This window comes from Zalophus californianus, chromosome 9, assembly GCF_009762305.2.
Source record: "Zalophus californianus isolate mZalCal1 chromosome 9, mZalCal1.pri.v2, whole genome shotgun sequence".
NCBI lineage: Eukaryota > Metazoa > Chordata > Mammalia > Carnivora > Otariidae > Zalophus > Zalophus californianus.
This window is the reverse complement of record NC_045603.1, coordinates 60,769,177-60,788,331: the sequence shown is the minus strand read 5'-3', so window position 1 is coordinate 60,788,331 and position 19,155 is coordinate 60,769,177. Positions and strand designations below refer to the sequence as shown.

The 19,155-nt window shown below is 52.3% G+C and overlaps 3 protein-coding genes across 6 annotated transcripts in view; all 3 read left to right on the top strand.

Annotated features, from left to right (window-relative positions):
* ESPL1 (extra spindle pole bodies like 1, separase) overlaps window positions 1-7,725 on the top strand; it is a 30,890-nt gene extending 23,165 nt beyond the window's left edge. For all 3 annotated transcript variants that reach the window (XM_027594597.2, XM_027594595.2, XM_027594596.2), the window contains 14 exons: window positions 134-1,122; window positions 1,557-1,893; window positions 2,089-2,238; window positions 3,080-3,293; window positions 3,394-3,584; window positions 4,525-4,652; window positions 4,788-4,910; window positions 5,615-5,770; window positions 5,844-6,014; window positions 6,139-6,243; window positions 6,410-6,525; window positions 6,696-6,779; window positions 6,948-7,112; window positions 7,377-7,725. In XM_027594597.2, coding sequence (XP_027450398.2) covers window positions 134-1,122; window positions 1,557-1,893; window positions 2,089-2,238; window positions 3,080-3,293; window positions 3,394-3,584; window positions 4,525-4,652; window positions 4,788-4,910; window positions 5,615-5,770; window positions 5,844-6,014; window positions 6,139-6,243; window positions 6,410-6,525; window positions 6,696-6,779; window positions 6,948-7,112; window positions 7,377-7,578 — 3,131 coding nt within the window. In that variant the 3' untranslated portion in view covers window positions 7,579-7,725. The remainder of the gene's footprint in view (window positions 1-133; window positions 1,123-1,556; window positions 1,894-2,088; window positions 2,239-3,079; window positions 3,294-3,393; window positions 3,585-4,524; window positions 4,653-4,787; window positions 4,911-5,614; window positions 5,771-5,843; window positions 6,015-6,138; window positions 6,244-6,409; window positions 6,526-6,695; window positions 6,780-6,947; window positions 7,113-7,376) is intronic.
* A 736-nt stretch (window positions 7,726-8,461) lies between these two features.
* PFDN5 (prefoldin subunit 5) lies at window positions 8,462-11,917 on the top strand. The gene is made up of 6 exons (XM_027595210.1): window positions 8,462-8,620; window positions 8,825-8,927; window positions 9,222-9,253; window positions 10,205-10,279; window positions 10,396-10,501; window positions 11,710-11,917. Exons 1-6 carry the CDS (start codon window positions 8,549-8,551, stop codon window positions 11,784-11,786), a joined length of 465 nt encoding a protein of 154 aa, XP_027451011.1. The 5' UTR covers window positions 8,462-8,548; the 3' UTR covers window positions 11,787-11,917.
* Window positions 11,918-12,018: 101 nt separating this feature from the next.
* MYG1 (MYG1 exonuclease) lies at window positions 12,019-18,892 on the top strand. Of its 2 annotated transcripts, XM_027595208.2 has the most exons (7): window positions 12,019-12,411; window positions 12,568-12,680; window positions 15,529-15,688; window positions 17,824-17,976; window positions 18,114-18,236; window positions 18,349-18,530; window positions 18,682-18,892. In XM_027595208.2, exons 1-7 carry the CDS (start codon window positions 12,019-12,021, stop codon window positions 18,878-18,880), a joined length of 1,323 nt encoding a protein of 440 aa, XP_027451009.2. In that variant the 3' UTR covers window positions 18,881-18,892. The 2 variants fall into 2 exon arrangements, with proteins under 2 accessions (XP_027451009.2, XP_027451010.2); XM_027595209.2 differs by lacking the exon at window positions 18,114-18,236.
* Window positions 18,893-19,155: the final 263 nt, after the last annotated feature.

The window sequence follows — 19,155 nt, the reverse complement described above, 5'->3', positions numbered from 1 at the left end:
ACAAGCCATATTAACATTTCATATGTTTGTACAGTAAATCGTACAAGTAGTAAGTCAGTAACACCTATATGAGGGAGTTGGGCCGTGGGGTAGCTCAGGAAGCACTTGGTAATTCTGCTTTCACTCTCCCCAGAGTTTGGTGGACTAGCCCAGGACCTGGACTCTGTGAAGAAGGTCCACCTGCAGAAGGGCAAGCAGCAGGCCCAGGTCCATCGTCCTCCGGAGCTTCCAGAAGAGGAGCCCTTCCTAAGAGGCCCTGCTCTGGAGCTGGTGGCCACTGTGGCCAAGGAGCCTGGTCCTGTAGCACCTTCTACTAATTCTTCCCCTATCCTGAAAATGAAGCCCCAGCCAAGCCCTGGCTTCCTAACACACCTGCCCACGTGTGACTGCTTGCTGTGTGCCAGTCCTATTCTCTCGGCAGTCTGTCTGCGCTGGGCATTGGTCACGGCGGGGGTGAGGCTGGCCACGGGCCATCAGGCCCAGGGTCTGGATCTGCTGCAGGTCGTGCTGAAGGGTTGCCCTGCAGCCATTGAGCGCCTCACCCAAGCTCTGCAAACTTCCCTGAATCACACAGCACCGCCCTCCCCTGCCCCAAGGCTCCTGGATGAGCTCTTAGCTCAGGCCTACACACAGCTGGCACTGGAGGGGCTGAGCCAGCCATCAAACAAGAGCCTGGGGAAGGTCTTGGAGTCAGGGCTGAAGTTTGTGGCAGCGCGGGTTCCCAACCTGGAGCCCTGGCGAGCCAGCCTGCTCTTGATTCGGGCCCTTGCAAAGCTGGCAGGCCTCAGCCGCTGCACGGGCCAACTTTTTGCCAGCTCCTGGGGCTGGCAGCCACCACCCGTAAAACCATCCCCAGGCTCAGGGCCCTCTAAGCCTCGGAGCCAAAAACATTCTGGAAGAGGGCGTCATCGGGTGGCCTCTTCTACCCCGTCCCTCCATAATACCTCTCTGAAAGGTCTGGAAGGTGGAGGACTGCCCTGCACACCTAAGCCCCCAGGCCAGGTCAGGCAAGCAGGCCCTCGCGTCCCTTTCACTGTGTTTGAGGAAGTCCTCTCTGCAAAGAGCAAGCCTGAGGTTCCCAAGGCCCCGAGGGTACAACAGAGGGTCCAGACGCGCCTCAAGGTGAGGTGGGACTGTGGCTAGGTGGTGGTGGTGGTGTCATGTGGGGTGGTTCTGGAGAATTGCGCAGCGTAGATGTCTCTGTGGAATAGTTTCCCAGGGCCCGCTGGGACCTTAAGCTCTACTGTTACTGGCAGGATCCCAACATCTTCCACAGAAAGACAGTTCTACCTTGGTTTCAGACAGAAGGTGCTTTCCTTAACTCTGTGGTTCCTTTCCCTTTTCATCCTTCCTCCTTACCTTTTGTTCCCTCCTTCCACACCCAAGAGTCCCTGCCCTTGATTGAGTGTGGTGGGTGTATGTACGGTGGAGAGGTTAATTTCTAATCTTCCCCCAAGGCCTCTGTGATTGTGCCTCTGCAGTGCCACCTGCTGGCAGATGTCTTGTCACTGAAGGCCGCCCCCGCCCGGGCCCTTCTCCCTTTCCACCCATCCCAGGTGAACTTCAGTGATGACAGTGACTTGGAAGACCCTGTCTCAGTTGAGGCACGGCTTGCAGAGGAGCCCAAGAGACGGGGCACTGCCTCCCGGGGCCGGGGCCGGGCCAGGAAGGGCTTGGGCTTGAAGACTGCTTCGGTGGCAGCCCCAGATAGTGGCCCTGGGCGACCTGGGCTCAGTGGCAGGAGCCGGAGGACCAAGAAGGTGACATCAGGACATTGTGAGGAGCTGGGCTCTGAGATCATGAGGACCATCCCCGAGGAGGAAATGACTGACGACCAGATGGAAATGAGCTTTGAGATCCTCAGGGGCTCTGATGGAGAAGACTCCACCTCCGGTATGATGGTAACGGTGGGAGGGAGAAGGTGCATACATTTTTGGGGGGTTGCCCTGGGACTAAAGCCCAAGAAATAACTGGTGCCAAAGACAGTACAGAAATAAAGCTTTTTTCCTGGCTCTGGGACTGGATCCTAGAAAGAACAAAGGAAATGGCAGGAGGAAGGAACTACAGAAAGTCACGTTCTCTCCCCAGGTGGGAAGGCACCCACTCCAGGACCTGATACCGCCACAGGAGAATGTGAGGTGTTGAGACGTGATTCCAGCAAAGAGGAGCTGCCCATCCCATGCCCAGACAAGGATCTCGGTCCTCGGCTCCGACTCCCCTCAGCCCCTGCAGCCATTGGTGAATATGCTGACCGCTGGGGTCTGGTTACTAGGAGAGAGTGAGGCTTTAGGTGTCTCTCTCTCTCTTTTTTTATATCTAAACTTTTTTTTTTTTTAAGATTTTATTTATTTGACAGAGAGAGACAGCGAGAGAGGGAACACAAGCAGGGGGAGTGGGAGAGGGAGAAGCAGGCCCCCCATGGAGCAGGGAGCCCGACATGGGGCTCGATCCCAGGGCCCTGGGATCATGACCCGAGCTGAAGGCAGATGCCCAACGACTGAGCCACCCAGGCGCCCCTCTTCTCTTTTTTTTTAATAAAGATTTTATTTATTTGAGAGAGGGAGTGAGAGAGAGCACAAGTAGAGGGGAGAGGGAGAGGGAGAAGCAGACTTCCTGCTGAGCAGAGAGCCCGATGCAGGGCCCCATCCCAGGACCCTGAGATTATGACCAGAGCCGAAGGCAGACGCCCAACCTACTGAGCCCCCCACGCACCCAGCCTCTAGGTCTCTTGATCCTGATGCTCTTCTAGCCTGTCCGTGGTTCTGTCTTTGGATCCCCATCTAGATCTGGTCACCTTTGAACCTGGGTTCAGGGAATTGACCAGCACTCTCTCCACTAGCTGTGTGCAAGTCAGTCAGTCTCTCTGAGCTTCTATTTACTTACCTATAAAATGGGGTTTGGGAGTTGATGTAAGCTGCGTAGCATCCCACTTGGCACACACTGCTCTTCGTAAATGATAGCTTTTATTTTCCAAGTGGGAGAGGAGGTAGGGCCTTGGAAACCTGGAACTTTCATGCAAAGTTCTACCAGCTAGGAAGTACGGGACTCATCTATAGCAAGTATCTTCACCTTCTTCTAGGTCTGTCTACCTTGAATTCCATCTGTGACTTACTGACCATTGCTTTCCGTGGGGTTAGTCACTGCCCTCCTAGTGGGCTCTATGCTCACCTCTGCCGCTTTCTGGCTTTGTGCTTGGGCCACCGGGATCCCTATGCCACTGCCTGCCTCGTCACCGAGTCTGTGTCCATCACCTGTCGCCACCAGCTGCTCACCCACCTCCACAGGCAGCTCAGGTGAGTGGCCACAGTCCCTGAGGCCCATGCTGGGGCAGACTGGGGGGAGGGTCCAGATTTTGAAGGAGGGACAACTCACCCCTACTTGCGTTGTCCACAGCAAGGCCCAGAAGCACCGGGGATCACTCGAAATGGCAGACCAGCTGCAGAGACTGAGCCTGGAGGAGAGGCCTGGAGATGTCCCCCTGGCCCGCATCCAGCACCTCTTTTCCTTCAGGGCTTCAGGATCTGGTCAATTCCCTGAGCCCGAGAAGGAGAGTTTCCAGGAGCGCCTGGCTCTGATCCCCAGTGGTACGGTAGTAGGCTGCAGCTGGCTCTTCTGTCCTTGTTTGCATCTTCTTTTTTTTTTTTTTTTTAAGATTTTATTTATTTGATGGAGAGACACAGCCAGAGAGGGAACACAAGCAGGGGGAGTGGGAGAGGGAGAGGCAGGCTTCCCACGGAGCAGGGAGCCCGATGCGGGGCTCGATCCCAGGACCCCGGGATCATGACCTGAGCCGAAGGCAGACACTTAACAACTGAGCCACCCAGGCGCCCCTGTTTGCATCTTCTTACTAAGGAGTTAGGTGGAGGACTTTAAGGTACTGGTTAACATAGATTTATGACCTTTATGGAAGGACATGTCATACCTTTTCATTGATTAGTCATTTTGTTACTCTCACCAAAGAGAACTACCCTAAATCTGAAAGTCTTTTTTTTTTTTTAAGATTTTATTTATTTATTTATTTATTAGCGAGAGAAAGTCAGAGATAGCGACAGAGAGCATGAGTGGGGAGAGGTGGGAGAAGCGGGCTCCCCACTGAGCAGGAGGTCTGTCCTGATCCCAGGACCCTGGGATTGTGACCTGAGCTGAAAGCAGATGCTTAAGCAACTGAGCCGCCCAGGTACGCCCCCCCGCCCCAACTTTAACTTTGAGTTACTAGCAGGTTCAGTGTCTTTCCTCAGGGGTAAGTTCAGGCGTGCAGAGGCTCCCTATGCTAACATGATTTGAGTGCCTCCCTCTGTGCAGGAACTTCTGTTTCTGTGAGGGACACGAAGAAGTATAAGATGTGGTCTCTGTCCACAGGTGGCTGTTAGGGCAAGGGAGAGCACCTTGAACTCTAGTGACAAGGGAAGATTTCTTGGAGTTGTTGGAGTTGTCTTGAGTGATAAATGGGAATTGAGTGCAGAAGACAGAGAAGGGGATTCCTTGTAAGAGCTGAAATGATCCTGGCTATGCTCTGTGTGGCAGGGGTGACCGTGTGTGTGTTGGCTCTGGCCACGCTCCAGCCTGGAACTGTGGGCGACACCCTCCTGCTGACCCGGCTAGAAAAAGACAGTCCCCCAGTCACTGTGCAGATCCCCACTGCCCAGAACAAGGTACGTTTCCTGGGCCAGTAAGCAAAGTTGGGCTGGGGTAGGCTTCTGGTGAAGCTGCTCCCATTCTGTGGCTGGGGGACGGAGAGATGGTGATCGTGTGGACCAGCAGAAAGCTCACAGTCCCATCTCTCAAAGTTTCCTCTGAGTTCAGCCCTGAAAGAGTTTGACGCCATCCAGAAGGAGCAGAAAGAGAACAGCAGCTGTACTGACAAGCGAGAGTGGTGGACAGGGCGGCTAGAACTGGACCATAGGATGGAGGTGTGTGTCCCCGAGGTGGGGTGGGGTCAGGCCTGCCCTGGGAGTGACCCCGGGGGTGTCAGTGTCTTCTCTCTCAGGGGTCCCAGGCCAGTACTGAGTTACCTCAGGTCCTTTCTGGAAGCATAGGCCTAAATTTTTGAAAATGATGTTACCTGGCAAAGACTTTAAACAAGAGCCAAAAACCTGAAGGTGTTATGGCACCAGAATGTTTAAAGATACATACAAGAAAAGGGATTTAATTTAAGCCCAAGAATCAGCTTCCTGGGTTTAGTTTTCATCACCCACCTATTTGTATTTGTCAAAACATAGTGATATGTAATAAATCATCTTTTCTGTACTCCCCCAGTCTCAGCAAATGAAAAATGTTTCTAGCTTCTTGCCTTTTTTTTTTTTTTTTTAAGAGAGGGAGAGAGAGAGGAGGTGGGAGGGGCAGAAGGAGAGGGAGAGAGAGAATCTGAAGAAGGCTCCACGGGGCTCCATCTCACGACCCTGAGATCATAACCTGAGCCAAAATCAAGAGTCAGACGCTTAACTGACTGAGCCACCCAGGTGCCCCTCTAGCTTCTTGCCTTTTTAACTGGCAGGAAGATATGTAAGACAAATACGCTGGAAAACCCATTTCCTCATGTCCAGAATGTTGGTGCCTGTGGGATAAGAAACTCAGCTCCTCTCCGGGACTAAAGGTTCTGTTCCTCCTCATTCAGGTTCTCATCACTTCCCTAGAGAAGCATGTGTTGGGCTGCTGGAGGGGACTGTTGCTGCCATCCAGTGAAGACCCTGGCCCTGCCCAGGAGGCCTCCTGCCTACAAAAGTTGCTGCAGGAATGTGGCTGGAAATATCCTGACCCCACTCTGCTGAAAGTGAGTTGAGAAATCAGGGAAAGGGGAAGAAGCTAGACTTAATTCTTTCTCATTGGCCACTGTTCCCTTGCAGGCCATGCTCAGTGGCGCCAGTACCCTCACTCCTCAGGACATTCAGACCCTGGCCTATGGGCTGTGCCCAGCGCGGCCGGAACGAGCCCAAGAGCTTCTGAGTGAGGCAGTAGGACGCCTGCAGGGTCAGACAGTCCCAAGCGACAGGCACCTTGTCCTGGTGCTAGACAAGGTAAGGAGCTAGGGGCTGGAAGGGCAGTGTCTGGTGGGCAGTGGGCACCAACTCACCCCCATGCCCTTCCGACACTTATGTGCGCCTGGCTGGGGATAGTCATCTCCTTATGCTTTTACCCCAGGACTTGCAAAAACTGCCGTGGGAGAACATGCCCAGCCTCCGGGCACTGCCTGTCACTCGGCTGCCCTCCTTCCGCTTCCTGCTCAGCTACTCCATCATCAAAGAGGTGGGGTTCAGGGTGTGGGGAATGACTGGTGATTGACAAGAGATCTGGGAAGACAGGAGAGGGTCTCGGGCACCGATGGCTCATTCGTGGAAAGGAATTTGGAGTTTGTGGAAGCTTGGGCCCTCTGGCCAGACCAGGGTCCTGATCACCAGTGTCTTCTCCTCAGTCTGGGGCCTCGTCGGTGCTAAGCCAAGGGGTAGATCCACGCAATACCTTCTATGTTCTGAACCCTCACAATAACCTGTCAAGCACAGAGGAGCAATTTCGAGCCCATTTTAGCAGGTCAGTGGGGTAAGAGTAAGAAAGGGGGTGGGGGGAGGCTAGAGACCACATAGAGGGGCTCATAGCCTTTCCTGCAGAATCAAATGGTACAGCCCACCTTCTCCCTAGTACTCCCTTGGCCCTCTTTGCCAGCTGACCCCAATTCTTACTCCTACCTTTTCCCCCCGCAGTGAAGCTGGCTGGAAAGGGGTGGTTGGGGAAGTGCCAAGCCCAGAGCAAGTGCAGGTGGCCTTGACGGAGCATGACTTATACATGTGAGTGCCTAAGGCAGGGAGGTGGGGAGAGGGGCAGGCCCTGGAGGAGGGCATCACCATAGTTTTCTTTGGGGCTTTAAAGCCACTGGCTGACTCAGGACGCCCTTGGAAACATGGCAGAGGCCAGGTATTGCTAGGTCAGACTCGTCTCACGTCCCTCTGCCTTAGCTACGCAGGGCACGGGGCTGGCGCCCGCTTCCTAGATGGACAGGCTGTCCTCCGGCTGAGCTGCCGGGCGGTGGCCCTGCTCTTTGGCTGCAGCAGTGCAGCCCTGGCTGTGCACGGGAAGCTGGAGGGGGCTGGCATCGTACTCAAGTATATCATGGCTGGCTGGTGAGTCCTGAGGGCCCTTCCTAGCTCCCAGCCAGGTTCTTTCCCCGGCCTGAACCCTAAATCTTTTCTTGTGCCCCCTCCCGTTCTAGTTCCCTGTCATGCCTGGGCCTTTAACCTTTGCCCTCTTCTGCCCCCCTCCTGGAACTAGGGCACTTCTCATTGGCTCACTCCTCTTTCCTCACCCACCACCGCCAGTCATGTCTGTCTGCCTATGTATTTTGTTTTAGAGCCCTCACTTTGTAGTTCTTCCTTCTCTTTTCCCAGTCCCCTGTTTCTGGGAAACCTCTGGGATGTGACTGACCGTGACATCGACCGCTACACAGAGGCTCTGCTGCAGGGCTGGCTTGGAGCAGGCCCAGGAGCCCCCCTTCTCTACTATGTCAACCAGGCCCGCCAGGCTCCCCGACTGAAGTATCTTATTGGGGCTGCACCTGTGGCATATGGTTTGCCTGTCTGCCTGCGATGACCCCTTGGAGCTGTCCTAGCGCTGGTGGAAGCCATGTGACTGTTCTACCTCCTATCAGACTTAACCCTTAGGACAAATATTTTAAGTGATTTTTCCCAGTATTTTATATGAAACCTTTCCCTTTGATTTAACCTTAATATAATAAAGATGTAGTACTTAAACCTGTTTTGTGTGGTTCATTGGAGAACATTTGTAGACAAACTTATTGGCCCCTCCCACTATGTGGTACTATAGAGGTGAGAACAGCTTGCAGTTAAGTGCGCACTCTCTCTCTCGCTGACAAAAATCTTAAAAAAAAGCCACCGTCCTCTCCCCAAATATACTTTGTCAGGCCGTGAACTTTAGCAGCAGATTCTGTGGAATTCTGTTTACGTATGGTTTTTCTCTCCCCAACCAGACTGTTAAATTCCTCGGAAGCACGTTATCTTACACTCTCGTGTATCCCTCACATCTAACACACGGTAAAACATCGTTTTGATTAATAAACCTTGTGCTGTACTTGTTGGTTGACAACGTGACTCCTTACGGTTCTCTCCACCGCCAGATCTTCCCACCGTGTGATCCCAAAGCACCACTCACGATGCTACTTGATCCGCGAATTTCACAGGTTTCTTTCTTGCCTGTGGTTCGTTAGGTTTATAGCACCCACATGGAGTAGCATACATTACTTCGCAATGTTGTGGTTATGAACCGGGTATTTTAAGATTTTTAAGCTCCCTGAGGGAAGTAGTCCTGTTTGCTCCAACTTTACTACGGTAGGCGTGGGAGGTTTTGTGAAAACAACGCGCAGCTTTCGCCAAACCAACCTAAGTCTCCGAAAGGCTCTAGCCCGCCCTTCCCTTCCCCGACGAAGGATCATAGAGACGTCCGGCGCAGCGAGGCCTCCTGGCGCAGCCATCGAGATGCGCAGCGGGCGGCTAGAGCGTTGCAGGTCGAGCCGGCTTCCGCTCCGTTAGTCCTCCGTCCCAACATGGCGCAGTCAGTTAACATCACCGAGCTGAACCTGCCGCAGCTAGAAATGCTCAAGAACCAGCTGGACCAGGTGGGGACCGGCGGCAGAGACACCCCATTCCCGCTTCACATGCCTCCTGCCCACGCGTCCTCCCTCGTCCCCCATTCCTCCCCTCTTTGGGAGGCTTCCCTTCCCCTGGGAAACCCCCACCCCATCCCAGGATCGGCCCCCTCTCCGGCAGTGCCCCCTCTCTCTCCAACCCCCCACAATGACCCTATTTCCCGTCCTCTGTAGGAAGTGGAGTTCCTGTCCACGTCCATTGCCCAGCTCAAGGTGGTACAGACCAAGTATGTGGAAGCCAAGGACTGTCTGAACGTGCTGAACAAGAACAACGAGGGTATGGGGTAGGCGCGTGAAGGCAACCTGGGGGATGTGGTGAGCCGGCTACTCGCGTCCCGCCTTCTAATCCCGTCGTCCTTACCTGAGATGAGAAAGCAATCCTTTACGTATTGTATACCGCTACAGGAGCCCTTTCGTGTTGCCTATCTAGAGTTGAAATGTACAGGACATTCCTCTGCTGTTGTCCCTGTTTCCATCCTTTTCTTAAGATCTTTCTTATTCTCTCTGCCATCTTGGAACTCCCTTTAACGTCTTAACTTTCCCCAGATGTTTGTCTTAATTGCTTTCACAGGGAAAGAATTACTCGTCCCACTGACGAGTTCTGTATCCTTTCCACAGAAACTGCTACCCTGCTCTCTCCTTTTCTCTTTCACCCCTCGCCTGAAAAAAAAAAAAAAAAGGATTAGTTTTGATTACTCCAGAGAGTCCCCATGATTCTGAGAAAGCTCTTATTATGCATTCTTTGTACCTCTCCTACTTAACCTGGGGCCAACATCCAGCTAATGCCTTGTGAGCACCAAGGCATATGTAGAATTGAGGTGTGATTATTTCCCTTTGCTGTTTGAGAATAGCCTCTAATAGGAAAACAAAACAGGTGGATTTAGACTTTCACTAATAACTTAGAAGAGATAAACGATGGAAGAATAACAGGATGTAGAAACAAGGGGGTTGGCTGTGTTTATGAACCCTCAGTTTTGGCTTAACTGTGGCTCTTATTTCTAAACTGTTGTTACCAAGAAACCTGGATTGTGGCTACCCGTTCAGTGTTTTACTTGAATGAGTTAAGTTATGACAGTAGGGCATCTGTAAGCTGTAGTCTGAGAACTGACAGGCTGAAAAAGAAATACAGAAGTAGTGTAGTAGGGGTTGGCTAAATAGTGAGCATTAAATCCACCAGGAATTAGCTAGTGATTTCATGACTGGGGCTGTTGGTGGAAAGTGAAGCCGGCTTTTCACTTTACTACTCTCCAGCGGTAGGAAAATATCATTGTATCTAGTCCTTCTTGGGGGGCTAGTGGAAAAAACTGTAAGGACTGCTTGTAGGATGGGAGATGGGATCAGGGCAAGAGAGTGTTCTAGCATATGCCATTTTCTCCATAAGGAACCGACTTCTCTGTCCCTTCCCATTGGAGTGTACAGGTACAGTTCTAAGGCCTCCAGATTCTTCAGTCCTTGTGGCTTGTAGCTTTTTAGAAAAGAAGGCCAAGCAGGCTGGCTGACAGGGAATCATGACACTCCTGCTGGGCTAGTTTTCCCTTAATCCTTGCTTCTCAGATGTATGTCCCTGGGAAGCTACATGATGTGGAACATGTACTCATCGATGTGGGAACAGGCTACTATGTAGAAAAGGTGAGTGGAAGTAACCACGTGGATGCCCTTCTGAGCAGGGAAAGGAAGTTTAGGGGAAGACCTAGAGTGCAGCACAGGGTCTCCTCTTAGCCCTTCATTCACCTCTGACCTTGCAGACAGCTGAGGATGCCAAGGACTTTTTCAAGAGGAAGATAGACTTCCTTACCAAGCAAATGGAGAAAATCCAGCCAGCTCTGCAGGAGAAGCATGCCATGAAACAGGGTAAGGTTGGCCTGGGGCACCTCTTCACCCTTTCTACTTCCATGGTAAAGGGCATGGATTCCAGTATGAACTGGGGGTGTCCCCTTTGCTAGATTAAAACCATGTCTTTCTCTTTGGTGTCTAGATGTAGTCTCTAGATTCTGTGCATTACATACCCACTATTTGTAGATTGCTGGGTTGGGTGCTTGAGAAATTTAGAGGAAGGAAATCATCTTTGTTCTCAGGGTGTTCTATTTAATGGAGATGGAATGGGGGAGATGATACCTGTAAATGAACACACAGGAAAGAAATACAGCCCAAACTAAGTACTAGCCATTGCAACCCTGGCTACGCATGAGAATAACCCAGGAAGTTTAAAGAGGAAGCCTGAGTCCAAGCCAAACCAGTTAAATCAACCTGGGGGTGGGGGGACTCTCAGGGGTCAGTGTTTTTTGTTTTGTTTTGTTTTGTTTTTAAGATTTTATTTATTTATTTGACAGAGAGAGAGACAGCGAGAGAGGGAACACAAGCAGGGGGAGTGGGAGAGGGAGCAGCAGGCTTCCTGCTGAGCAGAGAGCCCCATGCGGGGCTCGATCCCAGGACCCTGGGATCATGACCTGAGCCGAAGGCAGACGTTTAACGACTGAGCCACCCAGGCACCCCTTGGGGGTCAGTGTTTTTTTAAAAACTCCCCAGGTATTTCTGTTACACAGTCAGGATTGAGAATCACTGTTCTAAAGGTGAAAATCTTATCCACAGTTAGGTTTGACTCATTTAATAATGTTATTTTGTTCATTTTTATGTCTCAGTGGTTATCATATATTTACTGACACATTGTAGACTGTAAATTTGTGTGTGCATGTAAATGTATCCCACAGTGGATCAGTGTTAAAAGTTTTGGGGTTTTTTTGTTTTGTTTTTAATTATTTGAGAGAGTGCGCGAGCAGGGTGGCAGTAAGAGCGGGGAGAGACTCTCAAGGCCACTCCATGCTGAGCTAGGAGCCGCAAGTGGAGCTCCCTCTCAAGACCCTGAGATCACGATCTGAGCCGAAACCAAGAGTCCCACGCTTAACCGACACCAGCACCCAGGCGCCCCTCACTGTGTTAAAAGTTTTATTAACTGTACTTGGTTGTCTGCCTGTCTTTAAATTTTTTTCCTCACGTTTCCTGAACTCTGGGTTCTCCCCTCAAGCTCCAGACCAGGATCTGACTCTTCTTTTTTCCCACAGCTGTCATGGAGATGATGAGCCAGAAGATTCAGCAGCTCACAGCCCTCGGGGCAGCTCAGGCTACTGCCAAGGCCTGAGAGCTTGTTTCAGATCTGGGGCAGAGGGACTCTTGCTTCAGGAGCTTGGGACTTTGTGGGCGTGGCTTCCTGGGGTCCAGGAAGAGAACGATCTTGTGTTTAATGCTAATAAATGTGCCAGCTGGGCAGAATGTTGGTCTTTTCTTGCATGAAGCAAAGGACTGGTGATGACATGAGAGGGCGGTGATGGAGATGCTGTGCCCCTCCCCAGGGCCTGCTCAGTTAGTGGGGGATGCAGTGCTTATCTCCGAGGCTCCACCCCGGGCCTTTGGAGGAGTCCGGGAGAAATCCTGCGAGACGCCGCTTTCTGCGGGTCGGTTGCCGTGGAAACGGCCGCCCGGCGGAAATGGAACTGCGCGTGCGCTTCCTCTTCCGGGTCGACGACCCACCGCCCCACCGGGGAGGTTGCATGGGCTGCAGCTTCCCGCGCGGTCTCCTACGTCTGCTGCGGCCGCCGCCAGCCTCACGGCCCCGGCCGCGTGTGCTCAGCCTGGAGTCCGTCCCGCCGCCCAAGCGACCCCGCGGCAGCCTCATGGCGCCACCCCGAATCGGCACGCACAACGGCACTTTCCACTGCGATGAGGCCCTGGCGTGCGCACTGCTGCGCCTCCTGCCCGAGTACCGGGTACGATCCGCGGAAACTGACCCCGGGGCATCTACGGGCCCCCCCCGGGCGGGCTGTGCCCGAGCACCCCCTCCTTACCCGCTCCCCTGGAAACCTAACATTCATTCTCTATCAGCGCGACCCTGGCCGCCACCTCACCTCCTGTGTCCGCTGCAGGATGCGGAGATTGTGCGGACCCGGGACCCCGAAAAACTGGCTTCTTGTGACATCGTGGTAGATGTGGGTGGCGAGTATGACCCTCAGAGACACCGATATGACCATCACCAGAGGTGAGTGCCCAGATAGCATTTCTTTAGCTTCCTCGACTTCAGCTTTGTTCTGTGCCCCAAGGCAGCCATCCACTGCGGTTGTCCGTGCCAGCGAAGGGAACCGCCTCATCCTGGAAAGCCAGCTCCTGAGTGCCGCGGGACTACAGCCTGCCGGCTCGCCCCCCGCTCTGCGTCCGTCCCCCTGGCCTTGGGCCTCGCTGGCTTCCAGGCGGTCCTCACGCCCCTCCCCGCTGGCCGCCTTCCTTGGCTCAGTCAGGATTTTCTCCCACTAGCACCATCCTCACCCCAGTTAATACCCCAGCTCAGATTGGTCCTTTCATGTGCCCTTGCTGCCCCACTTCAGACTGCTGGGCCCACATGGCAGCGGTGGTGGTGACAGCTCAGATGTATGTGGTCCTCTACTTCATTTATACTCTTACATTGGGAAATCTTTCTTCTCCAAGGCTGGCCCATTATCCGTGGTACCATTTCAGTCCCCTTCGTCTCTCCTCAGGCCCCTGCCTCATCAGACTCCCTCAGTGAGTGACCCTGCCGCCTCCTTTTCAAAGGAAATTGAGCCTTTCCTGCATGCACATCCTCAGATTCCCATTCCCAAGCATCCTCAGCTCCCTCTTTCCAGTTCAGGAAACATCGTTCCCTTCTGTTTGCCCCTTTTGTGATCTATTACTTTCTCCTCTGGGGGCTCACACCACCGTTCTCCCCCAGTGTTTGTTTCTTCTTTAAAATTTTATTTCTTTATTTGAGAGTGAGAGAGCATGAGCAGTTGGAGGAGCAGAGGAAAAGGGAGAAGCAGGCTCGACTCGGGGCTCCATCCCAGGACCCTGGGATCATGACCTGAGCCGAAGGCAGGCACTTAACCCACTGAGCTGCCCAGGCACCCCCTCCCCCAGCCTAAAATTCTGCCCGAGCGTCTCCATTTGGAAGTCAAGAGTAAATAAAAAAACAAACCCTCCCTCATATACCCCACACTGCTTAAAGTGGGGATCTCTGACAGAGTATGAGGGTATTTTATTTAAATTCTCTCTAAGTATTTTTCTCCCTTTCCCTCTTTTTTTTTTTTTTAAGTGTACATATTACATCCATAAATGATGTGGTGGGGGAACCCTCCTGCTATTTATAGCCTCATCTCTTACCCTCCCTTCTCAGCCTCTCATCAGTGAAAGAGCTGACCCTGATTCCACATCCCTTCCAGTTCGTTCCGTTCATTCATTCGGCTGGCCCTCTCCCAATCTCTCCACTGGAAATGCTCGTGGAAAGGGCCCCTCAACACCGAACTCAGGTTGCTGGTGGAGGGTCTCACCTTAACGGACCTCTTTGTAGTACTTGACAATGTTGAGTAATTCCTTTTTTCTAATGATTTTATATATATATTTTTTAACTGTGCAGTATTTGATACATAAAAGGATGTATTTAACACTTTCGGACTATAACACACGTAACAAGCACCCATGGACCAATCTCCCAACCTGAGAACTAGAAAAGCACCATTACCTTGGCGTCTGCGCCCCAGTACTTCTTCCCTCTCCGAGTCCCCTGCCTCCCCGGAAGCAAGCGGTGTCCTTAATTCTCTGTTCTACTGTGTAGTTTAGCACATATGTCTGTTTCCATCAACAATTTCGTTTAGCTTCTTTTTGGACTTCTATCTGGGGCTTACTATGTATTAATCTTTTTACTTTGTGAACATTTTATAAATATTTTTGTATTTGCTCCATAATAAAAAACACTAAAGCAAAAAATAAGCTCTCTAGCTGATTCTGACAGACTGGTATTAGAAATTACAGCAGTAGTTTTCTACTTCCCTAAGAACTGTCATACCATTTCCCTATTCTCTGTGCCACTGAGAATTCAGATTTCTGCTTTCCTCACTCCCCTGCACCACTGCAAGGTGACCTTGCATTTGTTCTGCATGCTGGCTGGCACAGTGCTCTCACATGAACTTGTCCGCTGAAAATCTCTCAGTGGCTCCCCACTACCGACAGATAACGTCCAAAATCCAAACTATGGTGGACGAGGCCTGCCATGATCTGGCCCTTGCTTACCCCTCTAGCTTTATTTTTTTGCCACTCCTCATACCCGAGCTGCCTTTCTTGCAGTTCCATGTAGAGACCTGTGTTAGCCGTTGTAAGAGATGTTGTTCCATCTGTACCTGGAGTACCTTTTCTCCTTGACCTTTGTGTCTGGCTGGCGAACACCTAATTCCTCTTTTAAGAATGACCTGAAGTCTTTCCTCCCCCCTTTCCCTTGTTTATAACCTAAGTAGAGCATTCGCTTGGTTGTTTGTGGGCTTCTCTGCCTGTAGTAGATGAACTTGAAGGCAGGGACGTTGTCTTAGGGTTTTAGTTTTGTTGGGTTTTTTGTTGTTGTTTTTTAAGGTTTTTTTTTTTTGGTGTTTTGTTTTTATTTGTCAGAGGGAGAGCACAAGCAGGGGGAGCGGCAGGCAGAGGGAGAAGCAGGCTCCCCGCTGAGCCGGGGGCCCAATGCGGGACTCGATCCCAGGACCCTGGGATCATGACCTGAGCCCAAGGCAGACATTTTACCAACTGAGCCACCCAGGCGCCCTGGTCTTAGGGTTTTTTTTTTTTTTTTTTTATCCCTGGTGTCTAAAACACAAAGCCTGGCATGTAGTAAGCATTGAATTAACCATTGTCAAATGAAAGCATGAATGGAGACTCCAAGCTGAGGTCCATGTTGAACCCCAAGGAAAAGCTAAAGCCCCACAGCTGGGCACCCCCCCTCCCACCTCCTGAGTGTTCTCCAGCCTCCACCCCCTCATGCCTGCACATGCAGGCACATGCTGTGGGCTAACTGGGGCAGCTCTGCCTCAGCCCTACCTCCCTGTGCTCCTCAGATCTTTCACAGAGACCATGAGCTCCCTGTCTCCTGGGAAGCCATGGCAGACCAAGCTGAGCAGTGCGGGACTCATCTATCTGCACTTCGGGCACAAGCTGCTGGCCCAGTTGCTGGGCATCAGTGAAGAGGACAGCATGGTGGGCACCATCTATGACAAGGTGGGGACCGAAGGACAGAGATGACCCATAAGTGTGTCTCCACCAACTGGGAATGGCACTCACGCAGGACTGGGCCTCAGGACTCCTGGCCTGTAGTCGGCTCAGCACCTTCTCCCCCAGTCAGGCTCATCTTCTCACAGGGGATGGCTCATCTCTCTCACGTCTATCCTGGGGTGGTTGTGAGAGGCGGGTGAGGTAGTGTTCGGGGAAGGGCTTTGAAAACCATAAAGCAGTGTTTCCTGGTCTTTTTCTTGACCTGACACACATAAGAAATTGTTCAACAACTTGGTAATAGAGGAGGCTGCTTGTGTTGGGAAGCACATGGCTTGGAGGTTCTGGCTGCCCTGAAGGTGGAGGGAAGCGTATCTGGGACACGAATTGGGACATTCAGCTGGGAGGGGTTGGATTATGAAAATATCTTCAGGTTCCACCAGCATCCCCTGCGAGCAGCTCAGCACGTTCCTGCTGCAGGGAAGGAATGGGGGTACACCTGCCAGTGATTCTGAGGACACCTGCTTGACCCCCCATGCCTGTGACATTCACGAGTCAAGCTGCAGATTCCATCAACTCTGGTTTTTGCAGAAGCCACTGAGTTCGGATCTTAGTTTGCCTATTATCTGCCCCCTGTGACATAGCATTAGTACAATCCAAAGAAGTGAAGAAATAGGAATGGTTGCGTTGGAGCTTTGGGAATACTAAGGTTTTTAGACTGCCTGAGGCCATTTTCCCTTCTGCTGAGGGGCTTCTCTTCTAATTTTTTTTAAGATTTTATTTATTTGAGGGCGCCTGAGTGGCTCAGTTGGTTAAGTGACTGCCTTTGGCTCAGGTCATGATCCTGGAGTCCCGGGATCGAGTCCCGCGTCAGACTCCCTGCTCAGCAGGGAGTCTGCTTCTCCCTTGGACCCTCCCCCCTCTCATGCTCCCTCTCTCTCTATCTCATTCTCTCTCTCAAATAAATAAATAAAATCGTTAAAAAAATAAAATAAAATTTGATCATTGTTTAAAAAAAAAAAGATTTTATTTATTTGAGAGAGAATAAAAGAGAAAGCGTGCACAAGTCGGGGGGGGGGGGCGCTGAGCAAGGAGCCTGTGTGGCTTGATCCCAAGACCCTGGGATCATGACCTGAGCTGATGGTAGACGCTTAACCGACTGAGCCACCCATGCCCCCTGCTGAGGGGCTTCTGAGCAATTGAAGTAGATTATACCAAGTTTTAGTTGAGCATCAGGTTGGGGTCCAGAGCAAGAGAGGCTGGGCATAAGGGAGGTTCTTTTTCAGCTCTCCCCAAAGGGAGCACTTTGCCGCATACCACGGACATGTTGATGTTGTAAGCCTATGTGCAGAGCAATTTTGCTGTAAGCATTCATATCCCATGTTGTTTCTACCCCCAGACTTTTTTTTTTTTTAAAGATTTTATTTATCAGAGTTTGTGCACGCACAAGCAGGGGGAGCGGCAGGCAGAAGCAGGTTCCCCATGGAGCCAGGAGCCCAATGCAGGACTCGATTCCAGGACCCCGGGGTCATGACCTGAGCCAAAGGCAGACGCCCAACCAACTGAACCACGCAGGTGTCCCTGCCCCCAGACTCTTGGCGGCACTATCCTCCCCTCTTTGGCCTCAGGGGATGCAGTACCTGTTCCCACCACGTGACGCGTCACGGGCTTCCCTGGGACCACATCCCAGCTCCCTTGTCTCGTCCAGCACTGTTCTCCCACCTGACTCGTGTTTGGCCAGGCCCCCATGTACCTCAGTTACCAGGTCACTGAATAGCCTACTCAGCCCACCTGGAGATTTACCCTATCTCAGCCACCGGGATCCACTCCCAGAGCCCCTCATGGGAACTTGAGACCTTCCTTATTCTGAAGTCAGCAGCCCCCTCCTCAGCCATGCTGGCCCTGACTCAGGCTTTGTGCGGTACTGGAGGGAACACTGGATTACAAGTCAGGTGATCTGAATTCCAGCCCCAGCACGATTAGATCTGACCTGAAGCCGCTGAACTCCCCAGTTCCCCCTTTCTTTATCCAGTGAATGTTGACACCCTCAGGGGGCTGTTGTGGAGATTAAATGAGTGAAATCTGTAAAACGTGATGCAAATGGTAGGAACCCCCAAGAGCATTGACTCCTGCTGCCACCTTAGATGTATGAGAACTTCGTGGAGGAGGTGGACGCGGTGGACAATGGGATCTCCCAGTGGGAAGAGGGAGAGCCTAGATACGTGCTGACTACCACACTGAGCGCCCGGGTTGCCCGACTGAATCCTGCCTGGAACCAGCCCAACCAAGACACCGAGGTAAGGAGAGCCCCAAAGGAAGAGACCAGGAGGCCTGGTAAGCACTTTGGGGGAGGACGGGAGTGGTTGCCTCCTCCAATCCTAGCAGAGTCAAAAGTTGGGGCCAGCACCGCGGTTCTGATTCCTCCGATCCCCAGGCCGGGTTCCAGCGTGCAATGGACCTAGTCCGAGAGGAGTTCCTGCAGAGACTAGACTTCTACCGGCACAGCTGGCTGCCGGCCCGGGGCTTGGTGGAAGTGGCCCTGGCCCAGCGGTTCCAGGTACAGGCCCAGGAGGCGGCACTGTGACTCGTGGCTTAGTGACTGTTGGCAGGCTGCTGGCCGAAGGGGCTCCTGCTTCCACCCTCGTCTCCCAGCGCAGCCTCCCTTTCAGGTGGACCCAAGTGGGGAGATAATAGAACTGGCAAACGGTGGATGCCCCTGGAAGGAGCACCTCTACCACCTGGAATCTGGGCTGTCCCCACCAGGGACCATCGCCTTTGTTATCTACACTGACCAGGCCGGACAGTGGCGGGTACAGTGTGTGCCCAAGGAGCCCCATTCATTCCAGAGCCGGTAAGGCCCCAGAGGACCCCCCTGCGGACCTTCAGGCCTGTTTCAGCCCTATCAGAGGGGCCACTAACCTTGGCCTCTTCTGTGCTTCCTCTCTCTTCTCCTCAAGGCCTCCGCTTGCTCCCACTGACTTCCTCTTTCTGTCTACTTGTAGGCTGCCCCTGCCAGAGCCATGGCGGGGTCTTCGGGACGAGGCCCTGGACCAGGTCAGTGGGATTCCTGGCTGCATCTTTGTCCACACCAGCGGCTTCATTGGTGGGCACCACACCAGAGAGGGTGCCTTGAGCATGGCCCGTGTCACCCTGGCCCAGCACCCGGTACCTAAGCCTCCCACAAATTCCCTAGTCCAATAAAATGTCATGTATCACACACTGATCAAGTCCTTGCCACATTATTACTCTGCACCATTTTGGGAACTTGCCTGAAACTTGGGAAAAGTGAAATGTCTATTATATACCAAAGCCTATGGTAGGTCTTTTCTCAGCTCTGCTTTCCAAATCACCTGAGAACCACCCAGTTCCTAGGGTTAAATAAGTTGGCCAAATTCATAAAAAGTAACACAGCCATCTTAACCCAAAGTCCACTATTTTTTTTCTTCACTAGACCCCAGTGCAACTCCCTGAAAAAA

Bases quoted from the DNA above. Each gene is read 5' to 3' on its own strand.
- PFDN5 (XM_027595210.1), top strand. From the start codon at position 8,549: ATGGCGCAGTCAGTTAACATCACCGAGCTGAACCTGCCGCAGCTAGAA. The intron at 8,621-8,824 runs GTGGGGACCGGC...CGTCCTCTGTAG, and splicing joins TCAAGAACCAGCTGGACCAG to GAAGTGGAGTTCCTGTCCAC. The intron at 8,928-9,221 runs GTATGGGGTAGG...TTGCTTTCACAG, and splicing joins GCTGAACAAGAACAACGAGG to GGAAAGAATTACTCGTCCCA.
- MYG1 (XM_027595208.2), top strand. From the start codon at position 12,019: ATGCAGTGCTTATCTCCGAGGCTCCACCCCGGGCCTTTGGAGGAGTCC. The intron at 15,689-17,823 runs GTGGGGACCGAA...CTGCCACCTTAG, and splicing joins TGGGCACCATCTATGACAAG to ATGTATGAGAACTTCGTGGA. The intron at 17,977-18,113 runs GTAAGGAGAGCC...TCCGATCCCCAG, and splicing joins AGCCCAACCAAGACACCGAG to GCCGGGTTCCAGCGTGCAAT.